The following is a 17,468-nucleotide window of genomic DNA, read 5'->3' as shown; positions in this document are numbered from 1 at the left end:
AAAGGGCAGAGTGAGACAAAATTTAGTCCACAAGTGAGCAAGAGAGACACGCGCCACCCGACCGTGTACAGCTGGGCTGGTGCCAGAGAAGCTCCCAGCACGAGGGCCGGGCCACGGCCGCGTGAGCACGCAATCACACACACAGCCTCGGACACAAAGGCTGGCCGTGCACGCATAAACACAACCAGTACTGGGCGACAGACAAACTTGAGATTGTCAGAAAAAGGTGCTTCCTGGGATACAGATCACACAGATTCCGGGCTGCCATCTGCTTCGGGGCTCGGATACGGCCCCGCTTCCGTCTGATCAGAAGTGCTACTATGTAAAGGAAAAGACCATTAGAGGGAGAGGAAGAGGCCCCAGTGTCCCAGCTCTTACACACACGTAGAGTGCTGCTTTATTTCACAGATGTGAATACAACCGTGATAAGCTCTTTCATTGCCTCTGAAACCACAGAAGATCTAGGACTGCCCGCCACCTCCAGCTCGGGAACCAGCATTCGTGTCTCCTGCAGAATCACTCAGAAGACTCCTTTATCTTGGCGAGTTACCACAGGGTCTACACACACGCGATGTTTCCACCCAAACCCGCGGCCGCCGCTGTGGATGACAGCCCATGGGCCCGAGAAAAGGAGGCTTGGAGGACAGGTGCTCACATATCCCCACGTGGGGGAGCGCACGGGCAAAAGTGGCCACGGCGAGCAGAACTGACCTCCCGAGGAGGCTCTGCTGGGGACAGCAGCGCGTAGGAAGCAGGAGAGGCGGAGCTCGGGTCTCGCTGCCGAAAAGCAACTGCTCCCGCTTTCTCACACCCCCGACCACCAGAGAGCACTTTCCGTGCGGCTCGTGTAACAGAGGCCCGGCCCATGGCACATTCCCCACCGCAGAGCCCATGGAGCAGCCTGCGGGGCAGCAGGCCCAAGGGTAAGGCCTCAGCGGGCCGATTCTGGGTGAAGTCACATGGAGATGGACTGAACTCCGCTCTAGACACGGGTGACCACTCTCAGTAAAAGGTCACTGGTCATTCTGACCTGCGGGTCTTCCTTGGGAGCCACCAAACAGAGACAAGTGAGAATATACACATGTACATATATCCGAAAAAAATACTGTGTCCATATATCGCAAAATGTGCTCTGCTGTAATTTCCCCCCTAAAAGTTCCCAACTTCTGTGGGAGCCTTTAAACCTTACGCAAATGCAGGCTATCTGGGAATAAAGATAAAATAGAGGACAGGTGTTCAGGGAACTTCTTCTCACAGAGGACACCGCTGTGGGAGGGAAGCTGTGCGCCCCTGAGGCTCGCCAACAGGCACCCCAGAGAGGACAGTGTGGGACACGGAACAGGCCCAACAGTGAGCTCTGGTCCACAGCGCCCAAAGGCTCATGGAAGTCTGGAAACAAGATCAGCAGCCTCATGAGAGCCCCCTTCCCTCAAAGCACGAGAAGAATCCATCGTATTTACAGGGAAAAATCTGGGTAGTGTTATCCTAGATGAGCAAGTATTTAAATTAATCATTTAAATTAATCTCAAAGGGTATTTCGGATTGGAACAAATGAAAATCCGGCCACCTGTGGGAGACCAGGCTGTGATGTCTGATGAAGCCGGGCAGCTCCGTGGCCAGCGCATCTGGAGGCCTGTATTTGCCTACAGAGACACACAGCGGCGGCCCAGAGTGACAGACGGTCCCACACACGGCCGTAGGGAAATGCCCACACCAGGTACCAACACCTACTGTAGAGAATACATCAGAGACTTCAAACAGCCACCGTCGATGGTGTAGGAAATACTGTAGGAAAGAATCACTTTTCCCAAATTAGTCTCATTAGAAAAAGACTGACAAGAGCACTAGGGTCGGACGGAGAGAGAGCTACTTGGTGCCACATGATAGACCGGGTCTTACTCGTGTTCTCTTCATCTTCTGTGTCCATGGCAAGGGACTTCTGAGGGCTTCTTGACCGGCGGAGATGGTTTCTGTCTGAAAGACAGCAAGGAAAGAATGTTCAGTGTGCCCGTCACGTGAGCAGACGGGGTCAGCCTGCTCTGTGGGAACAAGTACGACGTTACTACAAGCTAAAGAAGAAAGTCACGAACAAGGATGGTTAGGTCTGCTGCCCGGGATGGGACATCTGCATGGTCAAGGACACCGAATGACCGCCGCCCAGGGCTGTGCTGTCAGGAGGCGCTGGCAGGAAGGGGCCACCCCATGACTCCAGGGCCACTCCGAGGAGGGCGGCCCTGCAGCAGGGGCTGGGTCCCAGAGGAGAGCGAGGACAAGGATGCGTCAGAGGGAGCTCTCCCACAGTGTGAGCAAAGACGTGCCAGGTACACGCCAGTCCCCCCGCCCTTTGCTCACTGCTCGCGGGACTCTGGCCCAGGGCATAAAGTACAGACACAAGCAGGAGCGCCCAGGGTTGCACCCAGCGGCTCTTCTTCACCCTGGGGGCATGCGGCTGAAGAGCACAGGCCTATTCAAACCGGATCTAACCCCGGAGCAACCTGTAACTTCTAATCCTGTGGGCAGGGAAACCACAGGAAGCCCTCCAAGAAGAATTACTCCAAGGATCTAACTCTTAACAATGTAACAGTCTCCTCTTCCCAGACACTGTACTAAGGCATCATCTGTAACGCTGGACCCATCACACTGCGAGCCAGGAAGAGAGCATTGCACATGTCGTAGCCACATTTGCTTTGTATACAAGCAAAATTTATCCCTTTATCCCATAAGTCACTGAGAGGCAATTCAGTTCCTTTAGGAAAATGGTGACTAAAATGCGCCCAATCGTGCGTATGTTATAAATCTCTCGTCTATCTAAAATGCATGTAATCTTCACAACAATCATTTGTTAACGATGTTGAATCTCAATGAATATGCACCAGATTTGTGGCTAAACGTTAAATAAGTTTCTATATAGAATCCTTCATTCAAGGGGCACCTGGGGGGCTCAGTTGGTTAAGCCTCTGACTCCTGGTTTCGGCTCAAGTTGTGATCTCAGGGTCGTGAGATCGAGCCCCATGTTGGGCTCCATGCTCAGTGGGGGGTCTGCTTGGGATTCGTCCCCCCCACCCCTGCCCTGCCCCTGTTCTCTTTCTCAAATACATAAATATATCTCTCTTTTTTTTTTAGAATTTTAGAATTTTAAAGAATCCTTGGGGCACCTGGGTGGCTTAGTTGGTTAAGAGTCTGCCTTCAGCTCAGGTCATGATCCTGGGGTCCCAGGATCAAGTCCTGCATCGGGCTCCCTGCTCGGCGGGGAGTCTGCTTCTCCCTCTGACCCTCCCTCCTCTCAAATAAATAAAATCTTCTTTAAAAAAAAAATTCCTTTAAGAAAGTCTTCCACATAGTTTTAAAAGCATTTTTATTTTATATTATATTATCTTATTTTATTTTTAAGCATTTTTATTTTATATTAGTTAATTACTTCAAGATACAGTTTCTGAAAATGTACTACTTGCGAATCACAGAGTGGAGAGCACAAAACCTAACTAAATCAGACGGATTCTGCCACTGAGACCCCTGGGGGGCACAGTCAGTCAAGCATCTGACTCTTGGTTTCGGCACGTCGTGAGTTCAGGGTCGTGAGGTCGAGTCCCGCGTCAGGCTCCGTGCTCAGCGGGGAGTCTGCTGCAGATTCTCTCTTCCTCCTTCTGCCCCTCCCCACCGCGCTCGAGCCAGCGCTCTCTCTCTAATAAATAAGTGAATACTTTAAAAAAAATATTATTTGAATAGTTGATTATATTAAGAAATTATTAGTCATTTTCGGTGTGGAAATAGTACTTAAATTTTAGTGACACATACTTCAGTATTTCAAGATGAAATGAGATTTGTTCTTATAAACTAACACGGCACGGCACAGAGAAACGCAGACGCTGTGTGGATGACACGGGGCTGAAGGCCGGTACGCTCACGCCGGCCGAGAGCACGCAGGTGTTCTTATGCGCTTCTGTATTTGCATGTGTTTTAATATTCCCATTATGGCAAGTTCTAATAAAAAAGTAACTCCCTTGAGTTCCAAAGTGGGAGGGAAGACACAGTCGCAAGTGCAGAAGTCCCACACGCCCTCAGTGAGACACAAGTACTCTGGGGAGTCCCTCGGCGGGACGACAGGTGCGCGGGTGCCGACGGGAGCCTTGAGGTCAGGCCAGCTGGGGCGCACCCTGAACACGGGACGCGGGTGGCAGAGAGGAAAGCACAGAGCTGGTGTGAGACCGACCATCACAAAGCACTTCAGAGAAACCCAAACTATTACAAATCCAGCAAACATCAGAAGGGTTCTGAAGGGTGGAGGGAGGAAGGCAGACTAGCGGGGACCAAGGAGAGCACGGCAGGGAGGGCCCTGCCTCCGCTTTTGCTTCACCAGCCTAGGAGCCGGAGAAGCCTGGAACGACACTGGGGATGGGCACAGACACAAACAAAACGAGAGCTGTGCCTTCGGCCACAGGTCCAAGACAGGGAGCTGCCGGCTACACGGGGAATGGGCGGATTGGAAAGACCCCACTCCAGCCAGATGCCACCGTCCCGGCCATGGTGCAGAGTCGGGGGGACACTCGGGCCGAGGTGCCCATCTCATCCCCACTGGGGCTGTCAGGAGACCATGGAAGAGGAGCAAACTTGCAAGCTGTCGGCAAAGGCCCGGTGGGAAGCGGACCCCCACCAGAGAGAGAGCGGTGTGAGGGACAGTCAGCTAGCACACAAGGTTTAGGTAAGATTCAGGTCCTGTAACGTAGTATGTTCAGGTTTCAATAAAATCATTCCTCCTACTGACAGCCAAGAAGACCCCAAACTGAATGAAAACATACAACCAGGAGATGCTGTCCAGAGATGTCAGACTCACCGGAGGAAAACTTCCAAGCAGCCATCATAACGTACTTACTAGACAGCTTGAGTCTCCGGACGGTGCACAATTGGTGCGGGACAGACAAGCAGGTCGCAGCGAGCAGAAGGAAGGACCTACGGAGAAGCTCTCGCCAGCACACCCGGGCAGGTCCGCGCGGGAAGGACAGACAGCCCTGTCAGCAAAGTACGCCGGAGCGGTGCGACCACTCCCCACCCGGCAGGCCACCTGCAACGGGCCAGGGGTTTCAACGTAAAACACAAACCCTAACACCTTTAGGAAATTCATAGGAGAAAACCCTCCGGATTTTCAAAAATCCGGACAAAGCAAAGGGACAAAGCAAAGACTTCGCAGACTCTTTTGCAGATCAAAGCGTGATCTATGACAGGAAAGACTGATAAGTGGATCTATCGGAATGAAACACTTCTGCTTAAGACCCTACCGAACCGATGAAAAGACAAGCTACAGACACGGAGAAAGTCTTTGCAAGCCACAGAGCCAACCAACAGCACACGTGAGAAATTCTCAACGCCAGACAATAAACAAGCCAATTAGAAATTGGGCAGAAGACCTGAAGAGCGATATCACCAATGAGGGTGCACAGACGGCAAATGAGCCCTTGAGACGGTGCCCGACGCCATCACCCCTCAGGGAGACGCGCCTCAGGCCACATGCGGCACCAGCACACACCCGTGAGAACGGCTACGCGGGTAAACCGCGGCCACCCCACACGCTGGCGAGGATGCGGAGAAGCGGGTCACACACTCGGCTGGCGGGAACCTAGCAGGTGCAGCCACCCTGGAGAACAGTCTCGCGGTGTCTTAAAAACGAAACATGTGCATTCATTTAGAGAAATGAAGACATGTTCACATAAAAAATGGGTACATGGGGACGCCTGGTGGGTTCGGTGGAGCGTGCGACTCTTGATTTCGGGGTTGTGAGTTCAAGCCCCACGTTGCGGGTAGAGAGGACTTGAGAAATTTTTATATATGTACATGAGTGCTCATAGCCACTTGATTCAAAATAACCCCAAACTGGGAAAACCCAGGGGCCCCTCAACAGCTGAACGATGAACTACAATACGGTCCATCCACGCCACAGAACACCGTGTGGCAATAAAAAGGAACAGACTGTTGATATACACAACAAGCTGGGTAGATTCCCAGAGAATGAGAATGAGTGGAAAACCCAATCTCACGGTCCATCGTATGGACCTGTGTGCAGCCCACAATGCGCACCACTGCGGAAATGAGAAAACTGCAGACGGAGACCAGGCTGGGGCCACCAGGGCTGGGGAAGAGGTGGCTGTGGCTATAAAAGGGCAGCAGGAGGGACCCTGCAGTGCCAGAATGTTCTGGATCTTGACTGTATGGAGGTCAACATCCTTGTCGCAACAGTGCTCTGTGAAAAGCAAGCAGGGCTCTCGCGTTATTTCTAACAGCTGCGCGTGAACTGTCGTGATCCCAAAATGAGAAGTTAAGTTAGACGCAGACACAGGCACACGCGATCATTAACCAACAACTGGTCCGCAGAGAGGGCCAGCTTCCCTGCAGGTCCGGCGCGAGGAAGACCGCACGTGCAGTGATGGGGAGGGTGGGTCTGCGCCACGGGACAGGCTTGGCCCTCGCGGAGTTCACCTGACGTGGGGAGCTCACCTCGTTTACCTGCTCCCACATACTAAAATTCTAAAAACGGACACAGAAAATGTCTCACAGTAGAAAAGAATCAGGCTATGCACAGAGGCAAGTGGGACATGCATATTAAGAACAGACGCTGGAAATCTCTTGCGGAGCAGAAGCCGACGTTTCCAGCACCTACAGATGCCAACTCCAGCACCGAAGGTTATAAAACAAACCAAAATAATAAATGCAAGCACTGCAGGGCACTTCACAGAACCATTTCTCTTTCACTCGCAAAAGCACTTCTTATGGCCTGAATGATAAACAAGAAAGAATTAAAACCCCGTAAAAAACCGCATATCGAACAAAATTCCAGAAATGGCCAAGTAAAGAATAGCTTTCTTTGACAGCAATATTCAAATAATCTCCCTAATAATGCAACAGGAAGTGGGCTAAACTGGGGGCCCTGGAGTGTGAAAAGACCCTTCAACTTGGCATCAAAAGACCGGATCTAAGTTTAGGTTCCAGGTACAACTGCAGCCTTCCTTTGTTTGCCGGCACGCGGCGAGCTGGACCCAGTTCATGTGGAAAAGGAACGGTTTGAACAGTCGTGCAGCGATGAGGCCGGGCTAGCCCTCCCGGGCTGGACACGATGGAATGCCAGCGCCCAGGACTCCACGTGCGGTGCAGACTGACCACCAGGGTGACGGCTGCGAAGCTGGAGTGGCAGCGAGCACACTCAGAAGTCCCCAGTGTGGCCACGGCGGTGGCCCGCGTCAGGGACGGGCACTTCCTAACAAACTGGACTGGACGCTGGGTGACCGCACACAACAACTGACTTCAAATAACACAAGTCAACCGGCAATGTGCCCGTTCCTAAGTGGACGGTGCTATTACTGACGCCTTTGCAGATGCTTATGTTGTAAGACAGCGTAACTGCGGCAGTGCCCTGTTCTTGCAAGACGGTGAAGCTGCGTTCACTCCTACCCTTTCATGCCCTCCCCCTTCCTTAGTGAAAAAAGATATCCTGGAATGAAATATAAAGAACATGACTTACTTGTATTGAAAATGTGTCAGAACTTGAATATATTCTATTGTGCTGCTGAAAATTCTATCATTAGGAATTCACTAAAAATGTATAGATTAGAAAGTGTTTAAGGGGTGCCTGGGTGGCCCAGTGGGTTAAGCCTCCACCTTCGGCTCAGGCCATGATCCGAGGGTCCTGAGATCGAGCCCCGCATCGGGCTCCTTGCTCAGCGTGGAGCCAGCTTCCCTCCTCTCTCTCCACCTGCCTCTCTGCCTGCTTGTGATCGCTGACTGTCAATAAATAAATAAAATCTTTAAAAAAAAATAAAAATAGGGACGCCTGGGTGGCTCAGTTGGTTGAGCCGCTGCCTTCGGGTCAGGTCATGGTCCCGGTGTCCTGGGATCGAGTCCCACATCAGGCTCCTTGCTCAGCGGGGAGCCTGCTTCTCCCTCTGCCTCTGCCTGCCTGTGCTCGCTTTCTCGCTCTCCCTGACAAATAAACAAATAAAATCTTTAAAAAAAAATAAATAAAAGGTGTTTAAGACAAGCAGTAAACTTGGTTAAGATTACTAGCAATTATTACTAGATTTTACCCATTTTATTCTCCAAACAGAACGGCTGTGAGAAAAGTCTGACACGTTATTTGCGGCTGGTTTATCTTTAACAACTACACCCAGCAAATTCTTAACACAGAAGCGTTAAGATGGGGGTTATTTGTGTTGATACTTTACTACGAATCAAGCAACTTGCTAAAGTCTAGATTAATTTTTTAGCCACAGCAAAAATGCCAAGTGATGATTTGGCTATTTAACAAAAGTAACTGAAATATATAATTCTTATATCATTTGAAAGAAAATAATCTGAAATTCAACAACTTAATCCAGCACCTTTAGAGAATAAACCTCACGATTTATATTTTGCTTTCACCATTATATGAAGAAAATAATATCCTTGGAGAAGGAACAAAGAGAGCAATGGGACAGTACAGAGCGCCCAGAAACACAGACACACACACGCTGTCCAGGGCATGAGGCCATCCGTGTCTTCAGCAAGTGGGGCGGGAACAACGGCACGTCCACACGCAAAAAGTGACCCTAGACACAGACCTCACGCTCTTGACGATTCACTCACAGTGGATCACAGACTCAATGCAGAATGCGAAACGATCAAACTTCGAGAAGACAACACAGGAGAAATCCTGGGGGACCCTGCAGAGGGGGTGACTTTTTACGCACAGCTCCAAAAACACAATCCGAGAAAGAGAGGACGGGTGAGCCGGACTTTGTTAACACGTCAAACTTGTGTTCTGCAAAAGACCATGTCAGGAGAGTGCGAAGACAAGCCGCAGCCTGGGAGGAAGAATTTACCAATGACATCTCTGATAAAGGACAGTTTCCTGTAATATATAAAGAGCTCTGAAAACTCAACAACGAAACAAACGACCTTTTAGAGATAGACAAAAGACCCGAACAGAGAAGACACACAGACGGCCAATCAGGAAAGCTGCCCCACGTCCCAGGTCACCGGGGAGATGAAACTCAAACAGCGACGACACCGCTGCACCCCTCCGAGAGCGGCCACGGTCTGGCGAGGACGGGAGTGCCCGGAGCGCTCAGTCACCGCTGCTGGGAAAGCAGGTGGTGCCGCCACCTCGGAAGGAGGTTTGGTGGTTTCTCCCAAGACGAAACCTGCTCTTCCCATCCGACCCGGCGATCACACTCCCTGAGGGCCCCCCACGGCGGACGGGAACACACGTCCCCACAGAAACCTGCACACGAGGGCGGCAGCAGCTCCGTGCGTAACTGCCAACCCTTGGAAGCCACCCAGGGGTCCTTCAGCGGGTGGACGGACACGGGAACTGTCCCTCCAGCCCGTGGGAGGGTGTTCAGCGCGAAGAGGACATGAGCCATCCCGCCATGAGGGGACGCAGGGGGCCGTGAGTGCGTGTCAGAGTGACAGGAGGCGGTCTGAGAAGGCTGCGGCCCATGTGACCCCAGCGACAGGACTCTCTGGTGAAGGCACAGTGGTGGGTGACAGGTCGTGTTGCGGGGGCGGGGGGAGGAGGGTGGTGGGGATGAGTGAGTAGACCACAGAGGCTGTTTAGGGCCATGAAAACAAGGTGTGTGGCACTGGAGGGGTGGCTGCGGGCTGTCCCACACGTGTGCAAAGCCACAAACAGCCAGCCTCGCCCTCTGGGTGGTAATGGTATGTGAGCGCAGCCTTATGCGCTGTGAGACACACACCACTCCGGGGGCAGAGAGACACGGGGGGTCCCCCCAGTTCCACCGGGAACCTAACACTGTTCTGAAACACGAAGTCCTCATTTTGTAAACAAAAGCGCATCAATGCACAATGCACAATGCACAATGCACCACGGCGCTACTGGGAAACGCTGATGAGAAGGGAATCTACTGAACCAGCGGAGGACAGTGCCGGGAGGACGGCTGGCAGCAGGCACACACGTGGAGTTGGCGGGCTCAGTGTGCACGCACAGGTCGCCAGCAGCTGGTGGACAAACCAGCAGGAGCAAACACTACAGACAATTCATCCTTCGCCATCAGACAAATGCAGGGAGCTGGTGCAGTGCTGAGCTGTGGGTCCGGATCCCCCAGGAAGGAGCTGCAGGCTGAGCGCAGGGGCACGCGGACACAGAGCTTGCAGGGACAGCGCTGGGGAGCCTGGGGCACAGGAGACCTGGCTCCCAGGCGACCTGGCTGGGGGCCTCTGGCATCTTCCTGATGGGCTGCAGCTCGGGTAGTGATCCCATCAGTGCAAGTGTGTGTGTGAGTCTGTGCCCTCACTTGCCCTACCAGCTCCCTCACGTGCGCAGCAGGAGCTCCAAGCCACCAGCCCCCCGCCTCTGTGTGGCCGTGCTCACCAGGCATCTGGGCCGGGCCCCCGTGTGACCTGCCTGTGACATGGCCACACCCCCACACGGGAGCCGGCCTCTTCTCCAGGTGACCAAGAAGTCCTCCACGCACAAGCATGGCACTTAGAACCACACCCACAGGCTTCCCCACAGCCCCCAGGAGCCGGGAGGCCACCTCCCCCCACACAGGGGACCTCCCTGGCCCTGCTGTCACTATGCCCGACCTAGGGCCTTCCTCAGCGCTCTCCCAACTGCTCTTCTGCATGGGGCCCTGTGCTCTAGGGTCACTGGGCCTGCCGTGCTCCTCCCCCCAGGCCCCCCACCCTGTCAGTGCAGGCTGCCCCTCCTGGGAGAGGCTCTGCCACTGTCCGACCCAGGGCGTCCCCCTCCACCTCCCTCCACTCAGTGAGGCTTATGATGTGCAGCCTGTCCCCCGCTTGTCACCGGTCTCCCCCCACGCCCCCACTGGGCCTCCGGACCTCCTTGCCTCTGGTTGCCCAGCACCTGCCCATGCCTGCAGAGACAGGCCCGACAGGCGAGCCCGAGCTCTTCCAGCTCCAGCTCCATCTCCGAAGCTCTGGGTCTGTGCTAGACAGGCCTTGCCTCCGCTCAGACAACCTGCACAAGCTCACAGCTGGTTAGGTGTCCCTGCCTCCAGCTCCTGCCCCCATCCCAAAGTCTCTACTTGCTGCCACAGCTGTTTTTCCCAAACTAAGCCGCACTGTGCTCTGAAAACCACACACAGCCAGGACACCCCCACCCGACCGTGGGACAGGAGCACAGTGTGCTGGTTGATCCCAGCTTCCATTCCCTTCAGAGCTTGCTGCTCTAATGAGGGCATGTGGTGATCTGTGCCGGAAGGAAAGACGCAGGATTTTATCCATTTTTCCCAATTTATAATTTTTACTGAAACGTGCCAACTAGATGTCAACTCGTGCAAAGACAGAGGAGCTACTGTTAACAATCCAGACCTCATTAGAGCACACAAAGCCCGAGCCACTGAGCCGGGCCCAATTCAGCGTGGTGGCGTCGGGACACGGCTGCCCGAGGAGCTCCCCCGCCGGGTGCCCTGAGCAGAAACCAGACCAGCAACAAGGCAGCGGACACAAAGCAGACAGTAAGCGCGCACACAGCCATGGCCAAGATCAGAGTCCCCAATTTCCAACACGATTCTGCTTACTGGCTTCCACTCACCAATAAGAACCCACTATCTCGGGCTTTCCTGACATGGCCAAGAGAGTGCCCCTACACATTGACTTCTCCTCCCAGATGAGCTCTTCCACTCCATAGTGGCACACCCCTGGGCTCGTGACAGCTGGAGCTCAGGGTGCCACTGGCCTCGGAAGCCCCAGCCAGGGCTCTGGCTGTCCAACCGCAACGAGGCCACACCTCCCCCGAGCGCTCCTCTCTGGGCAGACCCCTCCCTCCCACCGGGCCTCAGAGCCGACAGTCCCTGCTTGTGACCCTCCGTCGGGCGGCGCTCAGCCAAGCGCTGCTTGCCGTGGAGGACGGGCGTCCCCCTGCAGTGTCCCCAGCTCCCTGACCACATCTCGACGGCTGCCTGTGGCTGTCTGAGCAGCTGCCGTGAAATGCGTCTAAGCTGAAACACACTCCCTTGCCCCTTGAGTCCTTAAATCCAAAGCAGCTGTGAGCAGAGCAGCTGTAGCTTGGTCACCGTGGTTGTGAGAGGACAGTTCACGAGGAAGAAATGTCTTCCCGGCAGCCACGACTTCGCTCTTAGATGGGCTGTCAAGGCCTTGCGGGAGGCCAAGCTCCCCAGAACCCACTTGTTCGTGGCCTGCAGGACGCCACTTGCTGGGGTGACCGGCCCCCTGTGCCTGTTTCAAGTTCCAGCTCTGCGGCCTCAGGCAAGGGTCTGCTGTGACACTCACCGCCGTGGCCTTCGTGCGGCAAGCCCCGTGATCACCACTGGCAGCATCCGGACACGGCAGCACGGCCAGGCCCTCACCCTCCTGCTTGTCCCCGTGCCGGTGCCCGAGGCTGCTGCTGGTGACTCCGCACCACAGGAGACAGAGTCACCAAAACACCAGATACCGCGACAACAGCAGACAAACGCAGGGATGATTCTGTCTGCGCTACAAGTCCCACGGCAGGCGGGAGAAACCTCCATTATTGGCGATCTCTGGGGAACCAGCCAACCAGGGTTCTAGACACATGAACTCTAAACTCTCCCCCTTCCAGGTAACCAGTCCCCTAGGCTGAGCGCTGGGGAAGCCGCACAGAGCAGAGCAGCTGGGTCAGCAAGCGGCCACGGTCAGCAAGCCCACACCGCCCGGTGCCACCACCACGTCGGAGGAAGCGAGTGGGTACACTGCGGCGCCCGCAAACACAGAACGCCAAGGCAACTTGCTAGGGGCTCCAACAGCCGAGCCCCTGTGCTCTCCAGCCCCGGCCCCTTGGCCAGCAGGTGGGAGTGTGGCGGCCAGCGCCAGCGGGCCGGTCCCTCCAGGAAAAGCTGACCTCTCCATCCGCTCTTGCCGCGTCCCCTGGACACGTAGCCGTGTATCTCCCTGCACACCCAGGCACTCGGAGCCACTAGGCCAGAAGGCAACACCTTCTCGATGAGCTGACCTGAAGCCTCAGTGACCTCCCTGTGCCAGCCTACCTGAAAGTAAGTCGCGCGTCTCCCCGGGCTGTCTCTCAGTAGCCTACTACAGTCAGTACCACGAGGACGGACACCTGATTTAAAAAAGGTACACGAACAGAACAGAACTTACAAAAGGACAAATGTGGATGGGCTCTCATAAGCTTTCCAGTTCTGCCTCGTTCGTCGTGAGCACAGGAAGACGTCCGCTGCCAACCGGTCAGGGAGCATGAAAGGCACAGGCTGGCTGAGCTACAGGGAAGTGGTCCCCGTACAGTGACCGGAACGAGGTGGCCTCCACGAAGGCCGAGGCCATGCCTGCTGCAGGAGGCACCGGCCTTCTCCATGTTGGTGTCCAGAAAGCAGAACCCTCCCAGGATTCAGCAGGGACTGGGTGGGAGCGAGCCGGGGGCTGTAAGAAGTGCTTTGAGCACTGCAGTTGGGAGGGTTCTGCGAGAGGGCGCCGACCTCCCAGGGGCTGCTGGGAGGGCCCAAGGCACAGTCGGCGTCCCTGGGCTCCCACCATAACGACACAACACAAAGGCTCAACCACCATGAGCCTTCGCACTCTGAGCCCAGTTCTAACGACTGCAGGAAACTATTAAGACTTGCCCTTATAGTCAAAGATTTAGTTACAAGAATTACTGCCTTTGCTTTTTTATAAAGTTCATGTTGAGTCTGTACTTCCTAATTCCTACCACAAACATTGCTTCTGTAATGAGAAAAGCAGAATTTTTATTCTACGCTGACCTTCTACACACGCGCGTGCACACATGCACGCACACGCACGGCGCACGCCTTACTCCACAGACTCTGAAAGTGGGCCAGGACGCGGCAGACCCCCATCCGAAGCCAGCGGGCTCCGTCTCTGCAGCCGTACCCACTGCCGCCACCGACAGACACGCGCCCTTCCTGCTGGTGTTCGGCAGAGAGCGGACGCCCGGTGGACTTCAGCATCATGTCAGAGCTCAGAGGGACAGTGCAGAGCTGAACTACGGGCAGAACAGGACCTGCTCGGGAGAGGACAAGCCGACGGGCTGTGGGACCGCCCGGGAAGGAGCGACCACTCTGGCTACCAGGGGGCACAGCGGGGGAGGGCTGCTCGGCGACCTTGGGCAGGCCGCCCAGCTCACCAGGAGCCTCCGTAAAATGATGTCACCAGTACAGGGACCAAAGGATTCTAAACCCTGAACAACGCTGTAAGTCTGAGGCACTTATTCCACTCAATATCACCGTTACACACACGTTACACACACGCCTATTCTACTCCTAGCAAATACACAGAAGCGAGTTTGCCCAAGATTAGATTCTGTGGCTGGTGAGGCCCCCAGCAAACCGTTCAGAAGGTCGCCGCTCTCACACTGCCCTCGCCCACGTCAGGTGGGGCCCTAGAGGACAAGCAAGAACCCCGGGACAGAGCCGGCGGCTGGGGGATGATGACCCCCTCAGAACACGCTGGGCCAGAGGGCATAAGCCCGGCCGGGCAAGACTTCCCCAGCAGTGGTCCCAGGCTACCCGCCCCAGGCAGGCCGTGTGAAGTGGCAGGCAAAGACACGGGTGTATCGCCCTGGGCAGCCGCCACACTCTCCATGCTGTGGCCATGCTTCCAGGCCTGGCCACGTGGCCTCCTGTGTGCTTCCCCGAATTCTTGCCCATCTTTCTCTGCGGGACTGGGGTGGCGGTGACCCCCCAGGGTGACTCTGGAACCTTCTGTCAAAGAAGGAAAGAGGCCTGAGTCCTTGAGTGCCCGCCAGGGCCAGCTGTGTCTGAGCACTGGGCTGGCCCGTCCCACGGTCAGTGCCCTCCAGCCACACCCCTCACCCGCACGTGCGTGTGTGTGCACGCTCACGCACACAGACCTCCATGCCCTCCCCCGCCCTTGGCCGTCTCTCCTGCTCCTCAACACGGCGACAGCAACCTCAAGGAGGGCACTCACCTTGCTGAAGCCAGATTCCAGAAGCACAAAGTAACATCACCGGCTCAGAACCAAGAGGAGGAAAGAGAAACCCTCACAAAGCACTGTTTTGACAACCATTCTTCGTCCTTCAAAACAGACACACAGTAACACTGCATTTGCAATCCTGTCTGTTTGCTCTGTTACCACAGCCTAACTAAAACCCTGATTATTTGAAAAATATACTTCATTTTCTGGAATCAGAGGAAAAGCAAACAAGAAGGCGGACTGTATCGTCGGCATGAACAGTAATAACAACGCGAGGAAGGAGCGCTGTCGAGACCCGATCCACTTCCCACGGTGTTTTGAGAACAACCTCACATATCTCACCCTGGGTTTTGCTTTACAACGTCTACCACCAGCCCAGCGCGACTCTATCTCCGAACGTCTCCGCTAGCCGAAGCAGCCCCTTTAAGCGAGTGGGGCCCCCTCATGTGCTGGGAAGCCCCTCAGGGTGAATGCCATGAGATACACCCAGACGTCTGGCACAACAGGTTCAAGGAAACCTAGGCCTTCGATCCGTCACTGCTGCTCACTGGCGGGGGCGGAGCTGAGCGAGGTCCTGCCATGTGTCCTTCTCCTGGCAGACACGGGGACTTCCACTCTGGCTGGAGACTGGAAGGTCCGTCCCTTCCTCCCTGATACACAGCAGAGCAGCCACGCATCACACATCCACCCTCGTCGTCCACCATGGCCCATTCCAGAGCAGATCCCAAGCCTTAACACTGGGCTGTCCTTCTGCCACTGCCGTCCTAGCGCCGACACCTGCCTTGTGCATGCCCAAATCCCCAGTGCCAGCATCCACCGGATGGATGGACAGACGGACGGACGGGTGGGTGGGTGGGTGGGTGGATATGGAGAGAGAAGGAAGGAAGGTTGGACGGACACACGGATGGATGCACGGAGAGATGAGGGGATGAGTGAGGAGATGCGTGGATGAGCAGGTGGGTGAATAGATGGGTCGACGGACGGCTGATGTGGGAAGATGGATGACGGACGGACAGACAGGGGACGGACGGGCGAGTAGACGGATGGTGATGGGGGGCGGACGGATGAGTGAGTGGACAGACGACGGATGGGTCGGCGGTGAACGGACGGGTAAGCGAACAGATGTGGAGACGGATGGATGAACCAACAGATGGACGGATGGGGGAGGATGGGTGGACAACGGGTGAGTAAATGGGCAGACGGACGGCTGGTAGACGGACAGACGGACAGACGGATGAACGGATGAGCACATGAGTAGACCGGAGGATGGGCGGGTGGACCACCAGACGGGCAGACGGATGGCTGACGGAGGGGTAGACAAATGGTGAATGGGTAGATGGGTAGACGGTGAGTAGATGGCTTGATGGATGGGTGGACGGACAGATGGATGGACAAATGCCATCCCGGCCTATATCTCAAGCTGTCAAGTGCTTTGACCTTACGAAGAGGCGCGTTCTCAGCAAGGTGAAGCCAGGGCTGCCACGAGGGAAGAAGCCTGGCTCGCTCTCTCAGGTCCCGCCTCCATCAGTGTACCGCCAGCAGCATCTCCTCGCTCTGTGAAGGACAGAGGGCAGGGAGGCTTCCAGGCCCTGCTCTCCAGCAGTGCTCAGGACGCACACCTCTATGGGTCTGGGTCTCCGCGTCTACACAAGGTGCCCAAACCCTGCATCCTCTTCCACCCTGGGAACGTGGGAGAGCCCAGCCTCAGACCGGTGCGGTGCAGAGCTGCCGCCTGTGTGACAGTGGTCATCAGATGGCGTGCGGGATGCCTGCGCCCAGGCAGGGTGCTCTCACACCCGAGACAAAATGCTCCCTGAGAAAGCCTTTGATCCGGAACACAGCTCGTTCTCACATGATGGGGGGCAAGGGGCTCTGGGTCTGCCCCCCGACCCACCCACTCCGAACATGTCTTTACTCAGCAGCTGTGCCAGCCCGGGAAAGAAGGCAGCAGATGCCGTCACCGGGGCTGGCCAGGGCCCAGGGAGGGTGGTGTGCAGGGCCGACCTGTCCCAGCAGCGCCTGCTTCACAGAGGGCCCAGTCAGCACTTAAGCTGCACATGGTTCCCTTCCAGCCGTGACCTCCTGACGACTCATCTAACCCGTCTGAGCCTCACCCAGTCCACAGCCAATACCCTGCCCTAGAGGAGGTAGTAACTACGTGGGTCAGTGAGAAGCCAAAAAATCCCTGAATCTTAGCATTCCTGAAGCCAACAGTAACCCGCTGCTGCTGTTCTCAAAAAAAATAATTCCATTTGAAAAAGCTGGGCCTGGAGCCTGCTTGAGATTTTCTCTCTACCCCTCCCTCTGCCCCTCCCCCTGCCTCTCTAAAAAAAAAAAATATATTGAAAAAGCTCACCTTGTACCAGTCTTAGGAAAAATTCAACACACAGGACTTGGAGCACCTTAAAATCACGCAGTACTAAGAGACGATGCTGTACATCTTGTAAAACTTGGTTCATCTGGTATAAATGGAATGGCCAAGCTTAAAAATACTGATTTTTATTTTTATTTTTTCAAGATTTACTCATTTATTTTGAGAGAACGAGAGCGAGCACATGGGAGCAGGAGAAAGGGCA

General features: G+C 55.0%; 1 protein-coding gene across 1 annotated transcript in view; it reads right to left on the bottom strand.

Moving 5' to 3' along the window:
* LOC111155812 (adenosine deaminase, RNA specific B1) overlaps window positions 1-17,468 on the bottom strand; it is a 73,738-nt gene that overhangs the window by 36,706 nt on the left and 19,564 nt on the right. Inside the window, exon 2 of the mRNA XM_022516222.1 lies at window positions 1,900-1,974. Coding sequence (XP_022371930.1) covers window positions 1,900-1,927 — 28 coding nt within the window. The 5' untranslated portion in view covers window positions 1,928-1,974. The remainder of the gene's footprint in view (window positions 1-1,899; window positions 1,975-17,468) is intronic.

Source organism: Enhydra lutris, unplaced genomic scaffold (genome assembly GCF_002288905.1).
Source record: "Enhydra lutris kenyoni isolate GAN:26980312 unplaced genomic scaffold, ASM228890v2 scaffoldscaffold43, whole genome shotgun sequence".
NCBI lineage: Eukaryota > Metazoa > Chordata > Mammalia > Carnivora > Mustelidae > Enhydra > Enhydra lutris.
Note: the sequence above shows the minus strand (reverse complement) of the source record. Positions and strands in the feature narration are given on the sequence as shown.